We start from the raw sequence: 17,627 nt of genomic DNA, 5'->3' as shown, positions 1-17,627 counted from the left end.
AGCAGGTTTTTGGTTTGTGTTAACTTACTGTCTTTTCTTTGTTGGCACATGGTAGTATCTTTTCTTTAAACTGCAGCACATGTAAATTAAAATAGCACAATAATACACTAAGTTGATTCTTTTTCTTTAAATAATGTTCTGTATAGACTCAGGTCTTGGGCACTTTGTCTATAGTCACAGGCTGCTCGAATAAAGTAATTTGCTTCGTCTTAGTACAACCAGCTAGTCAAAAGTGGTCATTGTCCCACTGTATTCAGCAGTGGTGCTGCCTTACCTTGATAACTGTGCACAGTTCTGGGCCCCATGATTAATAAAGGACGTGAAGAAGGTCCTTGAAGGTATCTAGAGGGAGGGCATCAAAGCTGGTGAGAGGGCTGGAGGGTATGTAGCTGAGTAGCTGGGACTTGGCTAGCTTGGAGAAAAGTAATCTGAGGAGCAATATCATTGCTCTCTACATCTTCCTGAAGAGGGGAGGTGGAGAGGGAGATGCTGATCTCCCTGGAATGAAGTGATAGGATTGTGTGGGAATGGTTCAAAGCTGAGCTTGGGAACGATTGAGGCTGGACATTAGGAAACGCTTCTTTCCCAAGAGGGTGATCAAACACTGGAACGGGCTTCCTAAAGAGGTGATCGATACCTAAACCTGTCAGTGTTTAAGAGACATTTGGACAGTGCCCTTAATAACATGCTGTAAATTTTGATCAGCCCTGAAGTGGTCAGGAGGTTGGATTGGATAATCATTATATGTCCCTTCCACCTGATACACTCTGGTTTATTAGCATTTTAAAATAACAGTCACTGTGCTCAACATTATTTCTGCAGAGTGAAATCCTGTCTTGTTTTTGTGTTTAATCCCAACATATTTTCATATATCACTTCTGAAGTTTGTCATATGAAGTATCTCAGGAAGCAGTATACAATGTTGACTATTCTGAGGCAAAACCACTTAGTCTTCAATATTTTATTGTTTTGCTCTGTCCATTAGTGTAGGTCATAATTGCTCAAGCAAAGCAATCTTTGTAAACCAGAAGTAGAGCTTTTTCTCTGATGTGTTTCAGGCTGCATAAATATTACACAGCCACCACCTTGTCATCTCATTCAAGTCATCATAAAAGGACTTGTAGCCAGAGGAAACTGAGTTCAAAGATTACTCTAAACTTCACTCATATTAAAACAGTTATATCAACTGTAGATTACAGTATCTCTTGTGTAATGTGCTGCTGTGGAGCCTTTGCATGGGAGGAAGATGACAAGCAAGAAGGCTCAGAGGTTCCCCTAGTTTCCCCTTACACTCCTACTTATTTTGCTTTTTCATGCAATTAAGCCACAGTGCAAATTGTAGCACAACTGGACTGTGTGAAGACTCATATTTCTTTTGTACTTTTTGAAAGTTGGGATTTTATCCTCTGAGACATCACTCCCAGTCTTTTGCTATATCTACCAATTTCTTTTAAATCTACTATTCTTAAATAGAAAAAATAGTTAGAAATACTTCTACTTTTTATATTAATTATAGTTACCTAAGTTCCAGTATGAGTGTGATTATATTTGCTTATGGGGTAGTGTGACTTCTGAAAATACAGCCTATTAAATATATTGCTAAAAAGATTGAGAAGTCATTGGGCATTTCCTAGGCATTTTACTATCTCATAGAAAGGAATTTTTGAAGCCAGAGTTCTGATCATCTTGTGTATGAATTTGAAGTGTGCCCTGGCATTTTATTCCCGTAGTTTTATTCATCAAAAGATTTGAAAGAAATATTACTATGTTTATATTACTAAAAAAAAAAAAAACTTCCTGTGTGTTTTTCCTGTAAAACATGTGGCAAAAGCAGTCTACAGCACATGTTGGACATCATCAAAATACATTTTTTTCAGATTGCATATAACTTATGCATGATATTTGTTACAGAAAAGGAGAAGGCACACTCTCCTTCGCTTTTTGTGAGATAGCAGTGATGTAAAGACATCAGATGCAGGCAAGGAGAATTTGATGAGAAGGAAGAAAAGCTCACTTCAGTTCCAGTGTCTTCTCAGATGGCTCAGTCCTAGTCACCTTAACCCCTGTAGCTAAGAACCATCAAGTACAGTATCTGTCAGAGCTAACTATGCAGTACCAACTCTGATATTGTGTACTCAGCTAATTGAGCATGTTAGTTAAAAACTAACACCCTTGTGTCTAGAAGAAGAGTGTTTAATAGTAAGAATTGTCCAAGAAGAATGTTCTTAGTGAATGAACTTAGTCTAAAGTTTAAAACAGGCTTGATCTGTTAGTCTTCTGAACACTCCCAGCAGCAGTTCCAATTCCCTGATACAGGTGTGCGCTCACTCAGACATGCACAGTTGCATACATTGAGTAGAGAAGGAAAAAATAATTTAAAAAAATAATTATTTGTGCAAACCTTCACTGCAGTTTATTTTTAGTTAGCCAATGGAAAACTAGTACTTTACCTTCTGACTTCTTCATGTGCACTGGGATTTCATCACCTAAACCAGCTCTAGGTAACTGGCTGGTTTTAGGTTTGGTTTTGTTTTGCTGAACAGCTGAGAGGATATTTGTTTTGATTTTAGCGTCCTGCAGTCTGCTGCCACTTTCAAGAGCAATGGGCTCTCTCCTCTGTGGACATTCAGCACATCTCTGGAGTAGATTTTTCTCATAATGAGTTAGCACATGAGGATAGACAGTGGGTTTTGTTCAGCCTTTCTTCACCCAAAATAGGTTTTGCAAGTAGGAATTCATTTGAATTAACATATCGTGAATCTTGCAGTAAACAGTATTCAGTTTTCTGCAAGGATCTGTATGTATGCATTATGAGTTTAGTTTTATAAATGTTCTGTGAGTGCTTGGTAACTGAAGTTACTTGGGGTGTGCAAGAGAAACCTGAGCAGTGTCATTTGTGATGAGTTGTAACTGTAATCCAGGCAAGCTCATGTTTTCATATAAATTAGTGGAAAAATATTTTTCTGTGGCTTATATATTATTTTTAAACTTGCAATTTGTGAAGTGATTTTTCTTAAAATTGCTATGCTTATTAAATTTTAGATTATGTATTTTGAGTAAGCTGGAAACTTAAACTTGTTTCCATAAATATGGCTGCAGGTAAACAACCAATTTTAGTCCAGAAAATAGCTTTTGCTTCTGTCAACATGTTGTTTATTTTCTCCCTGAGATAAAAAGTTCAGTTTTCTGATATTTGTACCAAGATAAAGTCTGTAAACAAGATTAATATAGTGTGGAAAAGGTTGTCAGCAGCCCTGGCAAAGGAAATAAGTTGCCTGTACACAGAACATACTGTAAACTGAATAAAAGTGTCAGGTCCACCATGAGATAATGTGATCATGAACCTCTAACAAAGCATGACATAGGCACAGTCGGCTTTTCTTATAGCCACAGTGTAGAAAATGGATTACTGTATTCTAGGGATACCCACTGGAATAGCATGAAAACCTCATTTTGAGATTAATGCAGGATGTAACTCTCAAGAGCTGAGCTACATCTCTACCGTGTTTACTTACAGTGTTAAAGTAACAGTCTAGTTATTAATCTTAACATTTGGAAATTACATATTGAAATACTTGTTCGTATTTCTAGGTCTGTCTTTGTGAACTGATGCTTCTCACTCTTATTAGGTGAATTACGATATTGCAGAAATAATATTTGGTCACTGTTTTATTATTCTCTTGTAGCTATGTAAGTCTTCAATAAGTAGTAAAAGAGTACATTCCAAATGCAGGTAAAGCAGTAGGTGCTGTTCTTCCATGTAGCTGCCACGATTTCCTCTATTAGGGGTTTGTATGTTTGCATAGATTTTTCTGTGGTAAGGTATTACCAACTCTTTTCAATCACTATCAGCCAGAAAAGTGACAGTGCTTTAGCTTGTCTGTTTGGCCCTGAGTGATGATATTCTTCAGATTAAAGAAACAGATTTTGGTCAAATACTTTAGCCACCTGGAGCTTTCAAATCACTCAGTGAGTGTTCTTCAAAAGTTCTCCAGATTTGGAGCTCCACTGCCCTGGCTTTTCTCCATGACACCAGAAAAGTAGGGATATTTTGCTCTAAAAGTTGAGTGCATTGTTCTTTCAACAAAGATTAGCCTACTTTTATCTATGAACCTTCTGCGTATGTACTTATGGCAAGGCTGGGCCATATAAATATATTAAGTTTTTGTGGTCTCCTTTCAAAGCTGGCAGACTATCCGAGTTCATTCTCACTTCTGGTCATTTACTGACTGTAAAACTATCGTTAAGGAACTGAAAATTTGTTCCTGCATTTTTTCCAATTGGAAGAGTTTGCCACCTTCTCTTGTTTTTCAAGCATCGGTTTTATCAAGTGGTCTCTTACTCTTCTGGTTTTACCTATCTACATGTGCAGATAAATTAAGCAGGTTCTAAAAATAAAACTGAATGCATTCTTGAGCAATACTGAGATGTTATAATCTGCAAAAGACTGCATGTGCATTCTTAAAATCAGTCTTAAACTGAGCATATCATATGGGTTTGATTTCAGTGTATATAAAACACTAGACAAGAAGTAGAGTACAGTGTGGTAAAAATTACCTTATCTTTGGTACCTGTCCTACATCAACTTGAATGGCAGAGAGGGACCTGGGAGTGCTGGGATGTAGTTCTGCCCCTATACTCTGCACTGGTGGGACCTTACCTCCAGTACTGTGCACAGTTCTGGGCCCCTCACTTTAAGAAAGATACTGAGGTGCTGGAGTGGGTCCAGAGGAGAGTGACAAGACTGATGAAGGGACTGGAGGGAAAGTCTGATGAGGAGAGGCTGAGGGAGCTGGGGTTGTTTAGCCTGGAGAGGAGACTCAGAGGGACCTTATCAGACTCTGCAATTACCTGAAGGGAAGTTGTAGCAAGGTGGGGGTCAGGCTCTTCTTCCAGGTAACTTGTGACAAGACAAGAGGGCATGGCCTGAATCTGCACCAGGGGAGGTTTAGGTTGCATGTTAGGAAGCACATCCTCACAGAAAGGGCAATTAGACACTTGAATGGACTGCCCAAGTAGGTGGTGAAGTTGCCTTCCCTGGAGGTGTGTAAGGAAAGACTGGATGTGGCACTTAGTGACATGGTCTAGTCAATGTGGTGGTGTTAGGTCATAAGCTGGACTTGATGATCTCAGAGGTCTGTTCAAGCCTCAGTAATTCTGTGAATTTCAAAAGCTTTGTGTTGGGATACAGAGGTGGGGAGCATTTTTCAAATAAATTTATTGCTATATTATGTATAAATGAGTATAGTGTGTTGAATATGATTTCTAAAACTTCTTTCATTTTTTGAGATAAAGTGCTTCATGGACTTGTCAAAAGTAACTTAGGCCCTTGACATCTGTAAATGTCGTGACATCTGACGTTCAATCAGAAGTAGATGTAAAGTATTGGTAGATTTTTATATAGCACATTCTGCACTCAAACTGTGAAATTGCAGACATTGCTAACCACATTTATTGAATCTAGTGTGTTCTATTTTCTACTGTTATCTGTATCTCTATTTTGTATTTAGTATTTGTGATAGGTTTTCTTAATAAACAATTAGACACTGTGTGATTGTTTATTAATGCTGACTCATTATTCAAAGACTCTTTTTTTTTTTTTTTTTTTTTTCCATTAGATAACTCCAGGAGCAGGCGGTAGCAGGAAAACTGTTCACTTGTCCCAGGATTCTCTTCACCATGAGTAAGTATCAGTGATGGGAGTTATAACTTTTTATTATCATTTGCTTTACAGTAGTGCCTCTGGCCCAAAGCCATATTTTACAACTGTAAAAACATGTGATAAGAGAGCCTCAGCTCAGTTACATAATGATCTTCATTTAATAATAATATTTATAATCTTTTGAAATTCATTTTATGTTTTATAAGGAAACATGACGTTCAGTGCTTTGTAAATGTGCTTTTATTAACTTGGTAAGTCTATGCTTTCCTGAAACACAACACTTTCTAAGGTTACATACCAAATATGGGTTATTTTGAAAGACCTGCTTCATTTTTTTCCAAAGGTAAATTCAGAAATGCCAAGTCTGAATAGATGGAAATTAATAAGCATTACATCTTTGACTCTTAAAAAAGATGTATCACATGAGGAAGAAGGTTTTAATGAATTCCACAAAAGACATCAAATTAATTGTTTAGATACATGTAAATAGGGAACATCATTCAGTTCATTTTGTTGTTCCAGAGTGTCATTACTGTGAACACTTACCCTGTTCAGCTCACAGCATTTAGCAATGTTATTTCATAGGTACCACTTTTTAATAGTTGCAGTAGTATTATATTTTCCTGTATTTTCCAAATCAGAAATCTAAAATACAGACAGACATGATAAGGAAATAACATATTTTGGAATATATTTGTATGTTCTAGCTGCTATTAGATATAACAACTGCAGCGTAAAACAAAACTTGCCAAAGCACACATACTACAAACATCAGGTCGTCAGTGCCAACTCTTTTGTGCTACTAATCCACTTCTCCTGTACCCTGTGACTTGGTAATATGTGTCAACTAAAGATCTTGCGATTTCATAAGTCATTTCTACCCTAAAATAATTGAACTGGTATTTTTATGGGGTTTGCTTTGTCTTATTTTATTAAAACAAACAAGAACAGAAAGTATATGGTAATTAAGTGCATGGACAAAATCCTAAAAGCCAGTGTGATGCGAATATCACGTTCCCATTGAGGCCTTATTCTTAATGAGGGGTTTTAAAGTCTCAGCATGAGATACATTCAGATTATCATAGAATCAGCCAGGGTTGGTGTGTCGGTGTGAGCTGAAATTCCCCCCCCCACCAACAAGTAACCAGGCTAGCCCAGTCTGGAAGCAAATGAAGGCTGTATTTACAAGCAGAGTTTACAATCTATGATGAAATGCAATGAATATGTACAAATATACAAAATTCACAACATTTACAAATATATACAATCAACAGAAAAGCACAACCGATCTCCCTTTGCTTCCCCCCAAGGGGACCCTCCCAAAGGGGCCTCTCTCTCCCAAGAGCTTCCCCCCAGACCCTCCTGGACAGAGAAGCAGAGTTAGTTAAGCAGAAAGTTGTTAACTTAGCTGCCAAGGTCAGTGTGTTATCTTCAGCCAGAAGAGAAGAAGAAACAGCAGCCAGACAGCCCAGCAACTGCCCCCACTGCAGAACGCAGAATGTGCAGAGTGCCTACTTTGTTTTGGGTAATTGTTCTTAAACATTTCTATCTATCCAATGGAAGTGTTTAGAACAATCATTATTTTGCTTTCTTACACCCAATAGTGACTTATTTACATTCTTTCACTTTCTCTGTTTTGAACTTTGCAAGCAAAAAATTAAAAAGACAGTTTCAAACCATCACAGTTGGAAGGGACCACAAGGATCATCTAGTTCCAGCCCCCCTGCCATGGGCAGGGACACCTCACACTAGATCAGGCTGGCCAGAGCCTCATCCAGCCTGGCCTTAAACACCTCCAGGGATGGGACCTCAACCACCTCCCTGGACAGCCCATTCCAGGCTCTCACTACTCTCATGGTGAAGAACTTCTTCCTCACGTCCAGCCTGAATCTCCCCACTTCCAGCTTTATTCCATTCCCCCTAGTCCTATCACTACCTGAGATCCTAAAAAGTCCCTCTCCAGCTTTCTTGTAGGACCCCTTCTGATAGTGGAAAGCCACAATAAGGTCACCTCGGAGCCTTCTCTTCTCCAGACTGAACAGCCCCAACTCTTTCAGTCTCTCCTCATAGGAGAGGTGCTCCAGCCCTCTGCTCATCCTGGTGGCCCTTCTCTGGACACGTTCCAGCATGTCCATATCCCTCTTGTAATAGAGGCTCCAGAACTGGACACAGTACTCCAGGTGGGGTCTCATCAGAGCTGAGTAGAGGGGGAGAATCACCTCCCTTGACCTGCTGGCCACACTTCTCTTGATGCAGCCCAGGATCTGGTTGACTTTCTGGGCTGCAAGTGCACAGTGACAGCTCACGTTGAGCTTCTTGTCCACCAGCACCCCAAGTCCCTCTCCTCAGGGCTGCTTTCTAGCCAATCACTGCCCAGCCTGTATTTATGCTTGGGATTGCCTCAACCTAGATGCAGGACCTTACTTTGATACTTTTTTTTTCAACAGAAATACATTTTACTAGAATATTCATCTTCATAAATTATAACAACTAGTAATTTAGTCTTTAGTCCACTGATTTGCCACAAACTATCAGAGTTTATGTGGGGGGAATATACCTCGGTTCACTGCTCCTCCTCAAGCATTTGCTGTTGACGTTGATCAGAGACAAGAAACTCATATGTGAAATTAAGATCTAACCCATTATTTTTCTTATCTTCATCAGCTTATGGATATTTGTGATTTTATTTGTAAGGTCACTCACAAACATGATGGCTTTTCTTTTCATCTACTGTCAGCATCAATGCCATGTGCATTGCTCAGAATTTTAACTGTTTGGTGCAGCTAATGAACATTTTTATGTCCAAAATACATAAATGTCTACCTTATCTCGAGGTATACTTTAATTTTATTGCTGTTGTTCCTTATTCATTTACAACTTCTTTTCCTTAATCACCTTAAACACAGGAAAAGGAGTTAGGAGTATGCAGGTTTGGTGACAGCAGGTCTTGTATGCAAAAATGAGTGAGTTGACTGGTCATCAACAAATTCAGGAAAAGTGATAAAAAGCCACTTAAAGACTTATTTAAACCAGACAATTCCATGGAATCATCTTCTTTCAGTATCTAAAGTGAGAATTTTAGTGTCATTATGTGACTTCTGGGGGGGGGCGGGGGGGGGTGTGGAAAATGAGAATAAACTGCATTGAATAATACAATCATTCAGGTTGGAAAAGATCCTTGAGATCATCAGGTCCAACTATTAACCCTGCTCTACCAAGTTCACCACTAAACTTGCAAGCAGATAATGTGATGGTCTTTTTGTGCAACACCATAGTGAACAGCATTATTTTATCCTTTGCCCAAAATCTATTCCTTGCTTACATGAGTAAGATGTAGGTACTATATGTAATTTCAGATTCCCTTGGGGTTTATTTTTTCTTCTCCTTTTCATTTTGCAAGTGTTGAGGTTTGTCCCAGGTTTGTATAATGCTTACTAGAGCTAGTTTCAGCTGGTGATTCAGTTCTATGTGATCACAGTGTGTGTGTGAACCCATATTAATATACTTTAACTGCTTTTTAGGGAAAAGTCCCATTTCAAGTTCTCGTCCTTGAACATCACTGAATCATAGAATGGCTCAGGTTGGAAGGCACCTTAGAAATCATCTACTCCAACCTCTCTGTCATGGGCAGGGACACCTTTCAACTAGACTTAGCTGCTAAAGGCCTCATCCAACCTGGCCTTGAACACCCTAATGACCCTGGGAAACCTATTCCAGAGTCACACCACCCTCGTATTGAAGAACTTCCCAAGATCCAGTCTAAACCTACTGTCCCTCATCTTGAAACCATTCCACTTTGTCCTATTGCTATAGACACCCTTGTGAAAAGCCTTCCTGTAGGATCCTGTCAGGTATTAGAAGGCAGCTATAAGGCTCCCCCAGGATCTCCTCCTCTCTAGGCTAAACAGCCTCATCTCCTTCAGCCTATCCTCATAGCAGAAGTATTCCAGCTCATCTTTGTGGCCTTCCTCTAGACTTGCTCCAACAACTCTGTGTCCTTCTTTCGATGGGAACATCAGAACTGGACACGGTATTCAACGTCTTAGTCCATATTTTCATCTCTATTACATAAGGCTGCCGGTAGTTAAAATTGTACACTTGCATGGAAGCAGAAGTCACTGAGTTTACAGACTTTGAATTTCACTTTAGATTCAAACTCAGATCTCAGTTTGTGAAATAATACATTAGCAAGTACCAGGTAGTCAACACTATCTTAAAATTTTGTTGTCTATAATCATTAATAGCACTTCAGTACTAAATATGGGATTATTTTTATTTATAGTACATGTATTATAGTCTATTAAAATGTGATCATTTATTGTTTTATATAATAACATATAAAACCTAAATGTAATTACCTATAAAGGCAATAGCTACACAGAAGTTAAATTTGTGGTGCATTCTTTCAAAACTATTACAGACAAAGAGAGTTCAATAAAAGTACCCCATTCAAATAAAGCATAGCCAAAGGCTGTATTTTCCTGGCAGACAATAAAATATCCAAAAGCACGTACAGACTGGTCATATGACAGCATGTGCTTTGTTAGTTATATTGTTAAACATGTCTTTTCTTTTTCTCCCACAGCCACTGGTTTAGCCCTGGGGCTAGGAAGGAGCACAGCCAGGTAAGAACTGCTTTGATCAAGAATAGTTTACTTGAAATATATAAAGGAATTTAACTACCTCTGCTCCAGAGATAGTAGATGTTTTAAGAAATGATAAACAAAGCAGGTATTATTTTGTATTTTCTTGTAAGGAAACATTAACAGCCATGCGTTTTAAAAAGCCCCTTCATTAAAATTCTTTAATTAGTCACTTAATTTCAGTTAACTATCTTTGAATTTTAACAGGTTCAATGAAATGTCCGTTCATTTTTGTAATGGTTTTGTTAATCATAGTCTCTCCAAATGTTGCATTTCTCAAAATGCTGGAAGGCAAAACATTTGACTCAAAAAAATCAAGAGATACAGAACAGTGACAAGATCAAAGAGGCTTCTACAGGAAGATCTTCAGTGCCATTTGTCTGCATTTCATTGGTTAAAATGACCAAAGCATCTAAAAGCGAACTGTTAAATGTCCATCATGGTGCTGGTATTGGTGAAAATATCTAGTTTGTCTGCTGAGCCCCTGTAATGTAGTCCTGAGAATTTCCAAGAGATGTGGTTGAGGCAATGTGAAGGTATGTTCAATACTTGATTAGCATGTTACTGTATTTCTTTTGCTTGTCTTCAGAAAAGGAGGAATACCTTTCTTTATGACTGGTAGTAAGATCTAAACAAAGCATAGCCAAGAGCTATAAAATGTGAAACTTAGTCTGGTTTTATGTCATAAGTGTATACTTATCTATTCCATAAAAGTAGCTGAGTATGTCATCAATACATTGAAATTTAAGAGTAAAGTTCCAAAGTACTTTTTTTTTTTTTCAGTTGGTTAACAGTAATATAACACAGTTGGTTTAATTAGATTTGTGCCAGTTGACTAGTATACTTCTAAATTGAAATAGATTTGAAACCATAAAAGGAAGTAAGATGTGGAGGGTTCATCTTAGGATCATCATGAACACTTGTAGCTCCAATAAGTCATAGTTCAGTCTACACACTGTCCTGTCCTCTTCCCCCTTCTTTTGAACTCCAGAGCAAGCTGAATCTCTCAGAGTTATATTACTTACTAAGACTGCCAGAGTGAATGAAATATAGTACAGTTTTAGCTGTAAATTGTGAACTTTTAATCTGTTATACAGTAAGATGACTGACACTTAGCGTCTAAATGGATGACTAATTTGCATTTAATTCTCATTATTTTAAAACACATTTCCTAGTAGAAGGGAACACATTAAAAAAAATTAAATATGAGCATGCTTCATCCTAATTAATCATGAATAAAACAATATTTTTAATTGCAATTTTAGTATCATGATTGTCTCACATAGCAGAGTACTTAACTGAAGATGTACTGTTTACTTCTTTAAAAGATTCTAAGCTTAAAACAGTGTGGAAATTTCCAGGCTGAGAAGCACATTAAACTCTGTCATACACTTGGCATAGAGTGTGCAAAATGTCTGCTTAGCTGGTCTATATAATGACAAATTGATTCATTCTTCTCATATAATAGTAGATTTGAATTAATTTTAAATCTTATGTATTTCCTAAGAGGTGAGTTTTCAGAGTTTACCTGAAGTTCACTGTATTTGTAACTTACAGATTATTAATCACAGAACCGCAGAATGGTAGGGGTTAGAAGTGGCCTCTGGAGATGATCAAGTCTAACCCCAGTTTGATATCATCAGCAAGCTTGCTGAGGCTATACCCTACCCTTTCGTTCAGATCACTGATAAATATATTGAACAGGGATGGACCAAGTGCCAGCCCCTGGGGGACACCACTAGCCACAGTTCTCCAGCTAGGCTCTGCCCCACAGACCACAACTCTCTAAGCCCTGACCTTCAACCAGTTCCCAATCTATTTTACCACTCAGGCATTCAGTTGGCACTTCTTAATCTTGACTGTGAGGATGCCATGGGAGACAGTGTCAAAAGCCCTGCTGAAGTCGAGGTAGATTAATGAATTGTAAAGTGGCACTAATGTCATCGAATAGTGTAGGTACTACTGGTTATAATGGGTTATTTTTTTTTCAACAAGTAAAAGAAATAAGAATGGTGGTGCAGTGTAATTGTGATAATTTTGACAGCCTAAAAGTTCTTACTGTTGGTTGCATGAGTTGAATACTTTCTCTTTTAGTTAATTTTTGGAATTGCAATTATTGCCTTAAAACATTTAGTGTCTGGCAGCTGATCTGTGTTTGTACATGCTGTAACTACAACTTACTTACTAGCCAGAGAATGATTGCAGTGCACCCTCAGCAACTATATCCTGGGCTGCATCAAAAGAAGTGTGACAGGCAGGACAAGGGAGGTGATTCTTAAGCTCTCTTCTACTCTCTTGAGACCCCACCCAGAGTACCACATCCAGTTCTGGTGCCACATAAGAACATTATCAAACTGCTCTAGCAGATCCAGAGGAGGGCTACAAAGATGATCAGATGGCTGGAGCACCTCTCCTATGGGTACAGGCTGTGAGAGTCGGGGCTGTCCAGCCTGGAGAAGGGAAGGGTCCAGGCAGACCTTATAGCAGCCTTCCAGTACCTGAAAGAGGCCTACAATAAAGATGGGGAGGCACTTTTTACAAGGGCTTGTAGTGATAGGATGAGGGGGAATGGATTGAAGCTTGAGGCAGGTAGATTTAGACTGGATATTACAAACAAATTCTTCACAGTGAGGGTGGTGAAATGCTGGAACAGATTGCCCAAGGAGGTTGTGAATGCCCCCTCCCTGGAAGTGTTGAAGGTCAGGTTGGATGAAGCCTTGAGCAATCTGGTGTGGTGGAAGTGTTCCTGCCCATGGCAGGGGTGTTGCAACTGGACATCTTAAGGTTCCTTCTAACCCACACCATTCTATGAATCTGGATATTGATAACAGTAAGACTGTTCTCCTTAGCTTGGTCGTGAAGTAGATACACTTTGTACAAATGTCATGCTCATAAAAATTGTGGCTACCTTTAAACATGAACTGTAAGAGCTCTTGGTTTGTTGATGTTAGGAGAATGAAACAGTCATTTTGCAAAAATGTATCAGAACAAGTTGTCTTATGTTTACATATCCTTCAGATTTCCTTTTAAAATCATATTGCACTATTTTACTGCATCTGAGGACTTGATAGTTGAAATGACAAGAAATATTTCTTCTATAAGTAGCAAGTTATAGAGAGTTGGGGGGAAATTAGTCAAGTATAATTCTATAAATAGGAGCCATGTTTTGGAGTCCATACTCATGTACAATATTAAGATGTAGTTGGCCAAGTCATAAAGTTCAGCATTTCCTAATTTCTGGTGGGCTTTCAAATGTGTTTGCTGTGACTATTAGATCCACTTGTAATATTTTTCTAAACAGTCTTTCATTTCATAGCTTCTTTGATATATTATTAGATTCAAAAAAAGAGTTGTTTGGGGTTTTTTTTCAGTCTAGTTTTAATTTATTTTGCTTAACTTTTTGACAGTTGTTTTTTAATGTTATTGCCACTTTACTCGACATGACAATATAACACTGGGAATAGACTTTTGAGTATTGGAAGCAGCTTGGAAAAAAGTCTTTATTTGTCTAAAAGCAAACAGAGTAAATCAGAACTTGTTCCAAAAGCTGAGTCACTGTTTTAGTTAAATGAATCCTTTATTATTCCTACTTCAGCGCTATTATGGGAAGTTTTAATACTGTGGGTTTTGTTGCTTCTGCAATTTTCAAATTACAAAAGCTCCTGGGGCTTAGAACAGTTTGTAACTGTTTCATAACTGCTTAGATTCAAGTGCCAACGTGAATACTTTTTCATAATGTAAGTGGTCTCCAACGTTTTTCGTTACACAATTTTGAAAATTTTATTTGTAATTTTGAAAATTGTAGAAATTTACAGATAGAATAGTAATGAAATGGTGAGTTGCATGGCTTTCTAATCCACTGGGTGAATGCTTCCATTTTCACATTTTCAGTTATTTAAGAATTTTAAATTGGTGAGTATATCTTGAAATATTAGCTAATACTGTAAAATCCTGTGGGATATCTGTCACTGAGCCTTGAGTGAAAACTACTGACAAGACAGTTAAGAATAGCATTGTCAGGATAACATTTCTAAAATCTGTGGTAGTTTTAGCAAATAAAGGCATTGTTTGTGAGACAATTTTGAACTTTCTTTTTTTAATAGCTTCAACTCTTGCGTGACAACCGATCAGAGAGAGGACACAAGAAGAACAGCTCTGTAAAAACAGCTAGCAGGTAAGTTAATGCTTCAGCTGTTATTAATACTATTTGTGAATTTATCACTTTCTTAAATCTCTCAAATTTTTATATAAGAAATGACACCATCCTTTGGCTCTTGTGGGTTCTTTCATGATATGCTTTAAAGAATTTATTTTATATGGCATAACCTAGACTATGAGTATTAGATTTTATTGGTGGCTGTATCCAGCAACATTTATTAAAGTTAATCTCTTTAGTAAACATCAGAATTAAATGGATGCCAAAGTAAGATTTGTGCTTCTGGCATTTAAGTTAAGTGCTGAAAAATGTATGAAATTACCATTATGCATACATGCTTTTGAAATCAAGAACATAACTCAAATGCTATAGCACTTAAATTGTTCTTATGTCATATTTTGACAATAAAAATTTCATTGTGAAGACTTATGAAAAAGAAATCTAGTTCTACCCTCCAGCTTTTTTCCTTCCCCTCAAAATGCAAAAGGTTCAACACTGAACTGATGGGCACTGGTCTAGGTGTCTGTTGCTAGAGGGTTTTTTATGCACGTGTTACCTGCTGCATCTATTCTGCCAAATAATATTTTAATTCTGATGTGTTTCACTTGCTATGCACAACATCTTTACGCAGTTTTTGTGTTCTGTCAAGAAGTCAATGTGCTTTCAAATTACTTTTTCTTTTTAAATGGTAATGCCAAACTATGGTTTTATGTGGCAGTTGTCTTTCAGACACTTGTCTTTTTTGTATATATGGGGTTATCCTGAAGTAAGTTTTGAATATTGTCAAATACTTGCTTTAATGAGGGACCAATACTTCTTTCAAAATCATGTGTATTGAATATGAATCTATTTTGTTGTATACAAGTTCTGGTTACACATTCTAAGATATTATTTATGAAGGTGTTGATCATTTATCTTCAGAAATTGTGATTATCTTTGTCTCTTAAACATTGTGTATTAAGACAAAAGAAATTTAAAAGCTTGTGTATACTTTTTCTGGCATAAGATTGTTAAATCATATTTTTGTTCCAAAATTTAGAATCACTTCACTTTAGATTCACATTTTCACCATAAACACACTCTTATTATCAGATTGCTTACATGAAACTAAGAGTACAAAGTGTGCAGTAAAAAACATTATATTTGAAGTCATTCTAGAATCTTTTTATTATGCTGTTGCAATATAAAAAAGGTGTTTGAGGAACTCAGGATAAGTTTGTTGTTCTAACCAGTGAAGCTCTTGCAAAGTGCTACCTACATAAGGAGTTAGAAAAGAGATTTTTTCAAATGACATTAAATGCTGGAAGTGATCCTCAACATCTCTTCATGTCCAATCAGCAGTATGTGAGTAGACTGTTATCCCAATAAACATCTAATAGGGTTGTGTAGAAACAGTAGATGGCAAATCCAAGACTCAAGACTGACATTTTACATAAAATATCTGTACTATTCAAATAAGACTTAAATAAACCATTGTGGTTTATTTATGACCATTAGGTAAGTCAGTATGTTATCATCCATAAAAAACAGCGAAATCCTGGTACCATTATTGTTTTCAATGACTTTTTCCTCCTGATGGAGTCAGGTTATTTCAAAATAGCTATTTGTGCTTTTTCAGAAAATCTAAGTTTTCTCTACCACAGAAACTTTACTGTTCATTCCTCTAAGTGACTTAAACATAAATTCTCAAACATCTATGAAAACTACATTTTATCAGGCCATCTGCTGTCTTTGATTAATCAAATCATATATGTCTTGTTTACAAGACATATATTGAACAAACATTAACATTCTTGTTACAGTTTAGCTGCTGAATATAAGAATTTTATTTGCACAATGTGCAAACATTTTTTTTGGTCTCTGGCCAAAAGCATGTCTACTAGGGTTTTTTTTCTACAAGTTAAGTGTTCTGTAACCTAGTATTTTGCTTTTTCTGGAATACTGTTACAGAAAAATAGAGGTTGAATTTCAGATATATGTAAGAACAACACGTGACAAATACACAGTCCGTTCCCTCATATGTTCATAGTATCTGTTCTCGTTCAATTCAAGACAATTTCTCCGTTACTCTGTTCCTTACAAATGAAATTCATTGTGTGTTGTGACATACGTTAGATTTATCTGTGGATAATATTGAAGGCTGAATTTTGTTATGACTTAATTTTAAATTATCACTTATACCAGAAGGGCGAATCTTAGTTTCACCAGACACTACAGAGAAAGAAAATGCTTCTGATTAACAAAATACCTACAGAAACTGCTGTTTCAGTAGCAACTATTGTTCATAGTTAGTAAAATGTGAACATCACCATAGTTGCAAATGTGCATCTTCATTATTGTGTAAAAAATCTTAATTTTTAAATCTTAAGATGGGAATCTGTCATTTAGATTTTTACATTAGCCCAAATACTTAAAAAAAACCATTAAACTACAGTGATGCTAATCAAATGTCACAAGGTTAAGTTACAGAATTAAGAAACACTGTAGTAAATCTTCCACTATTTCAGTGTACTACGTGCTTATGCAGTTAAATCTTCTGTTGAATGCATGTCTTGACTCACATCTGAAAGTATGAAGCTTTCTGAAATTGACTCTAACACATTCAAAAACTAATTTACACCATTATAGTTGACACATCAAGGTAATTCAGATGAGTAACCCCCTTAAAAAGAGGCATACAAAGAATGGCTGTGACCATGGTTGTACAGTTCTTACTGTTTGTGGCTAAGCGCAGTGATAAAACAGTAGCAGTGGGTAAGTATTGGGTATTCTATACAATTATTGTACTTAGAATACAGTTTAATCTGTTTTTATTGCAAGACTGAATTTCTCTGCATCTTTCTTTGTATGGTTTTCTCCTGACTGTATTAATTTTTGTGGGGCTATCTTTTTTTGTTTGCCATTCTGTAAAACCCTTTTTCTGGTTTTCATACATGTATTAGGTATCCATATACAGACACTTCTCTATGCTTGCCTTTTGGATGACTGAACACCACTCTTGTCTCAGCATGTAGACAATATGTAAATACATTAGATCAGTAACTTGTGGAATAATTTGTGCTAAATACATCAGAAAGGTGTGGAGCTGTAAGTACAGCAGTGGTCTGCAGCTGTTTCTGTATGTGTTGGAATAATATTGATACTTTCTTGGTGAGCTTTACTGGGT

At 37.0% G+C, this 17,627-nt stretch overlaps 1 protein-coding gene across 1 annotated transcript in view; it reads left to right on the top strand.

The window, feature by feature from the left end:
* The window catches only part of GPATCH2 (G-patch domain containing 2), a 123,007-nt gene that overhangs the window by 75,279 nt on the left and 30,101 nt on the right, over window positions 1-17,627 (top strand). Inside the window, exons 6-8 of the mRNA XM_054399189.1 lie at window positions 5,619-5,683; window positions 10,248-10,287; window positions 14,409-14,479. Coding sequence (XP_054255164.1) covers window positions 5,619-5,683; window positions 10,248-10,287; window positions 14,409-14,479 — 176 coding nt within the window. The remainder of the gene's footprint in view (window positions 1-5,618; window positions 5,684-10,247; window positions 10,288-14,408; window positions 14,480-17,627) is intronic.

Source organism: Indicator indicator, chromosome 2, assembly GCF_027791375.1.
Source record: "Indicator indicator isolate 239-I01 chromosome 2, UM_Iind_1.1, whole genome shotgun sequence".
NCBI lineage: Eukaryota > Metazoa > Chordata > Aves > Piciformes > Indicatoridae > Indicator > Indicator indicator.
The sequence above is the reverse complement of the archived record's forward strand: the minus strand, read 5'-3'. Positions and strand labels throughout refer to the sequence as shown.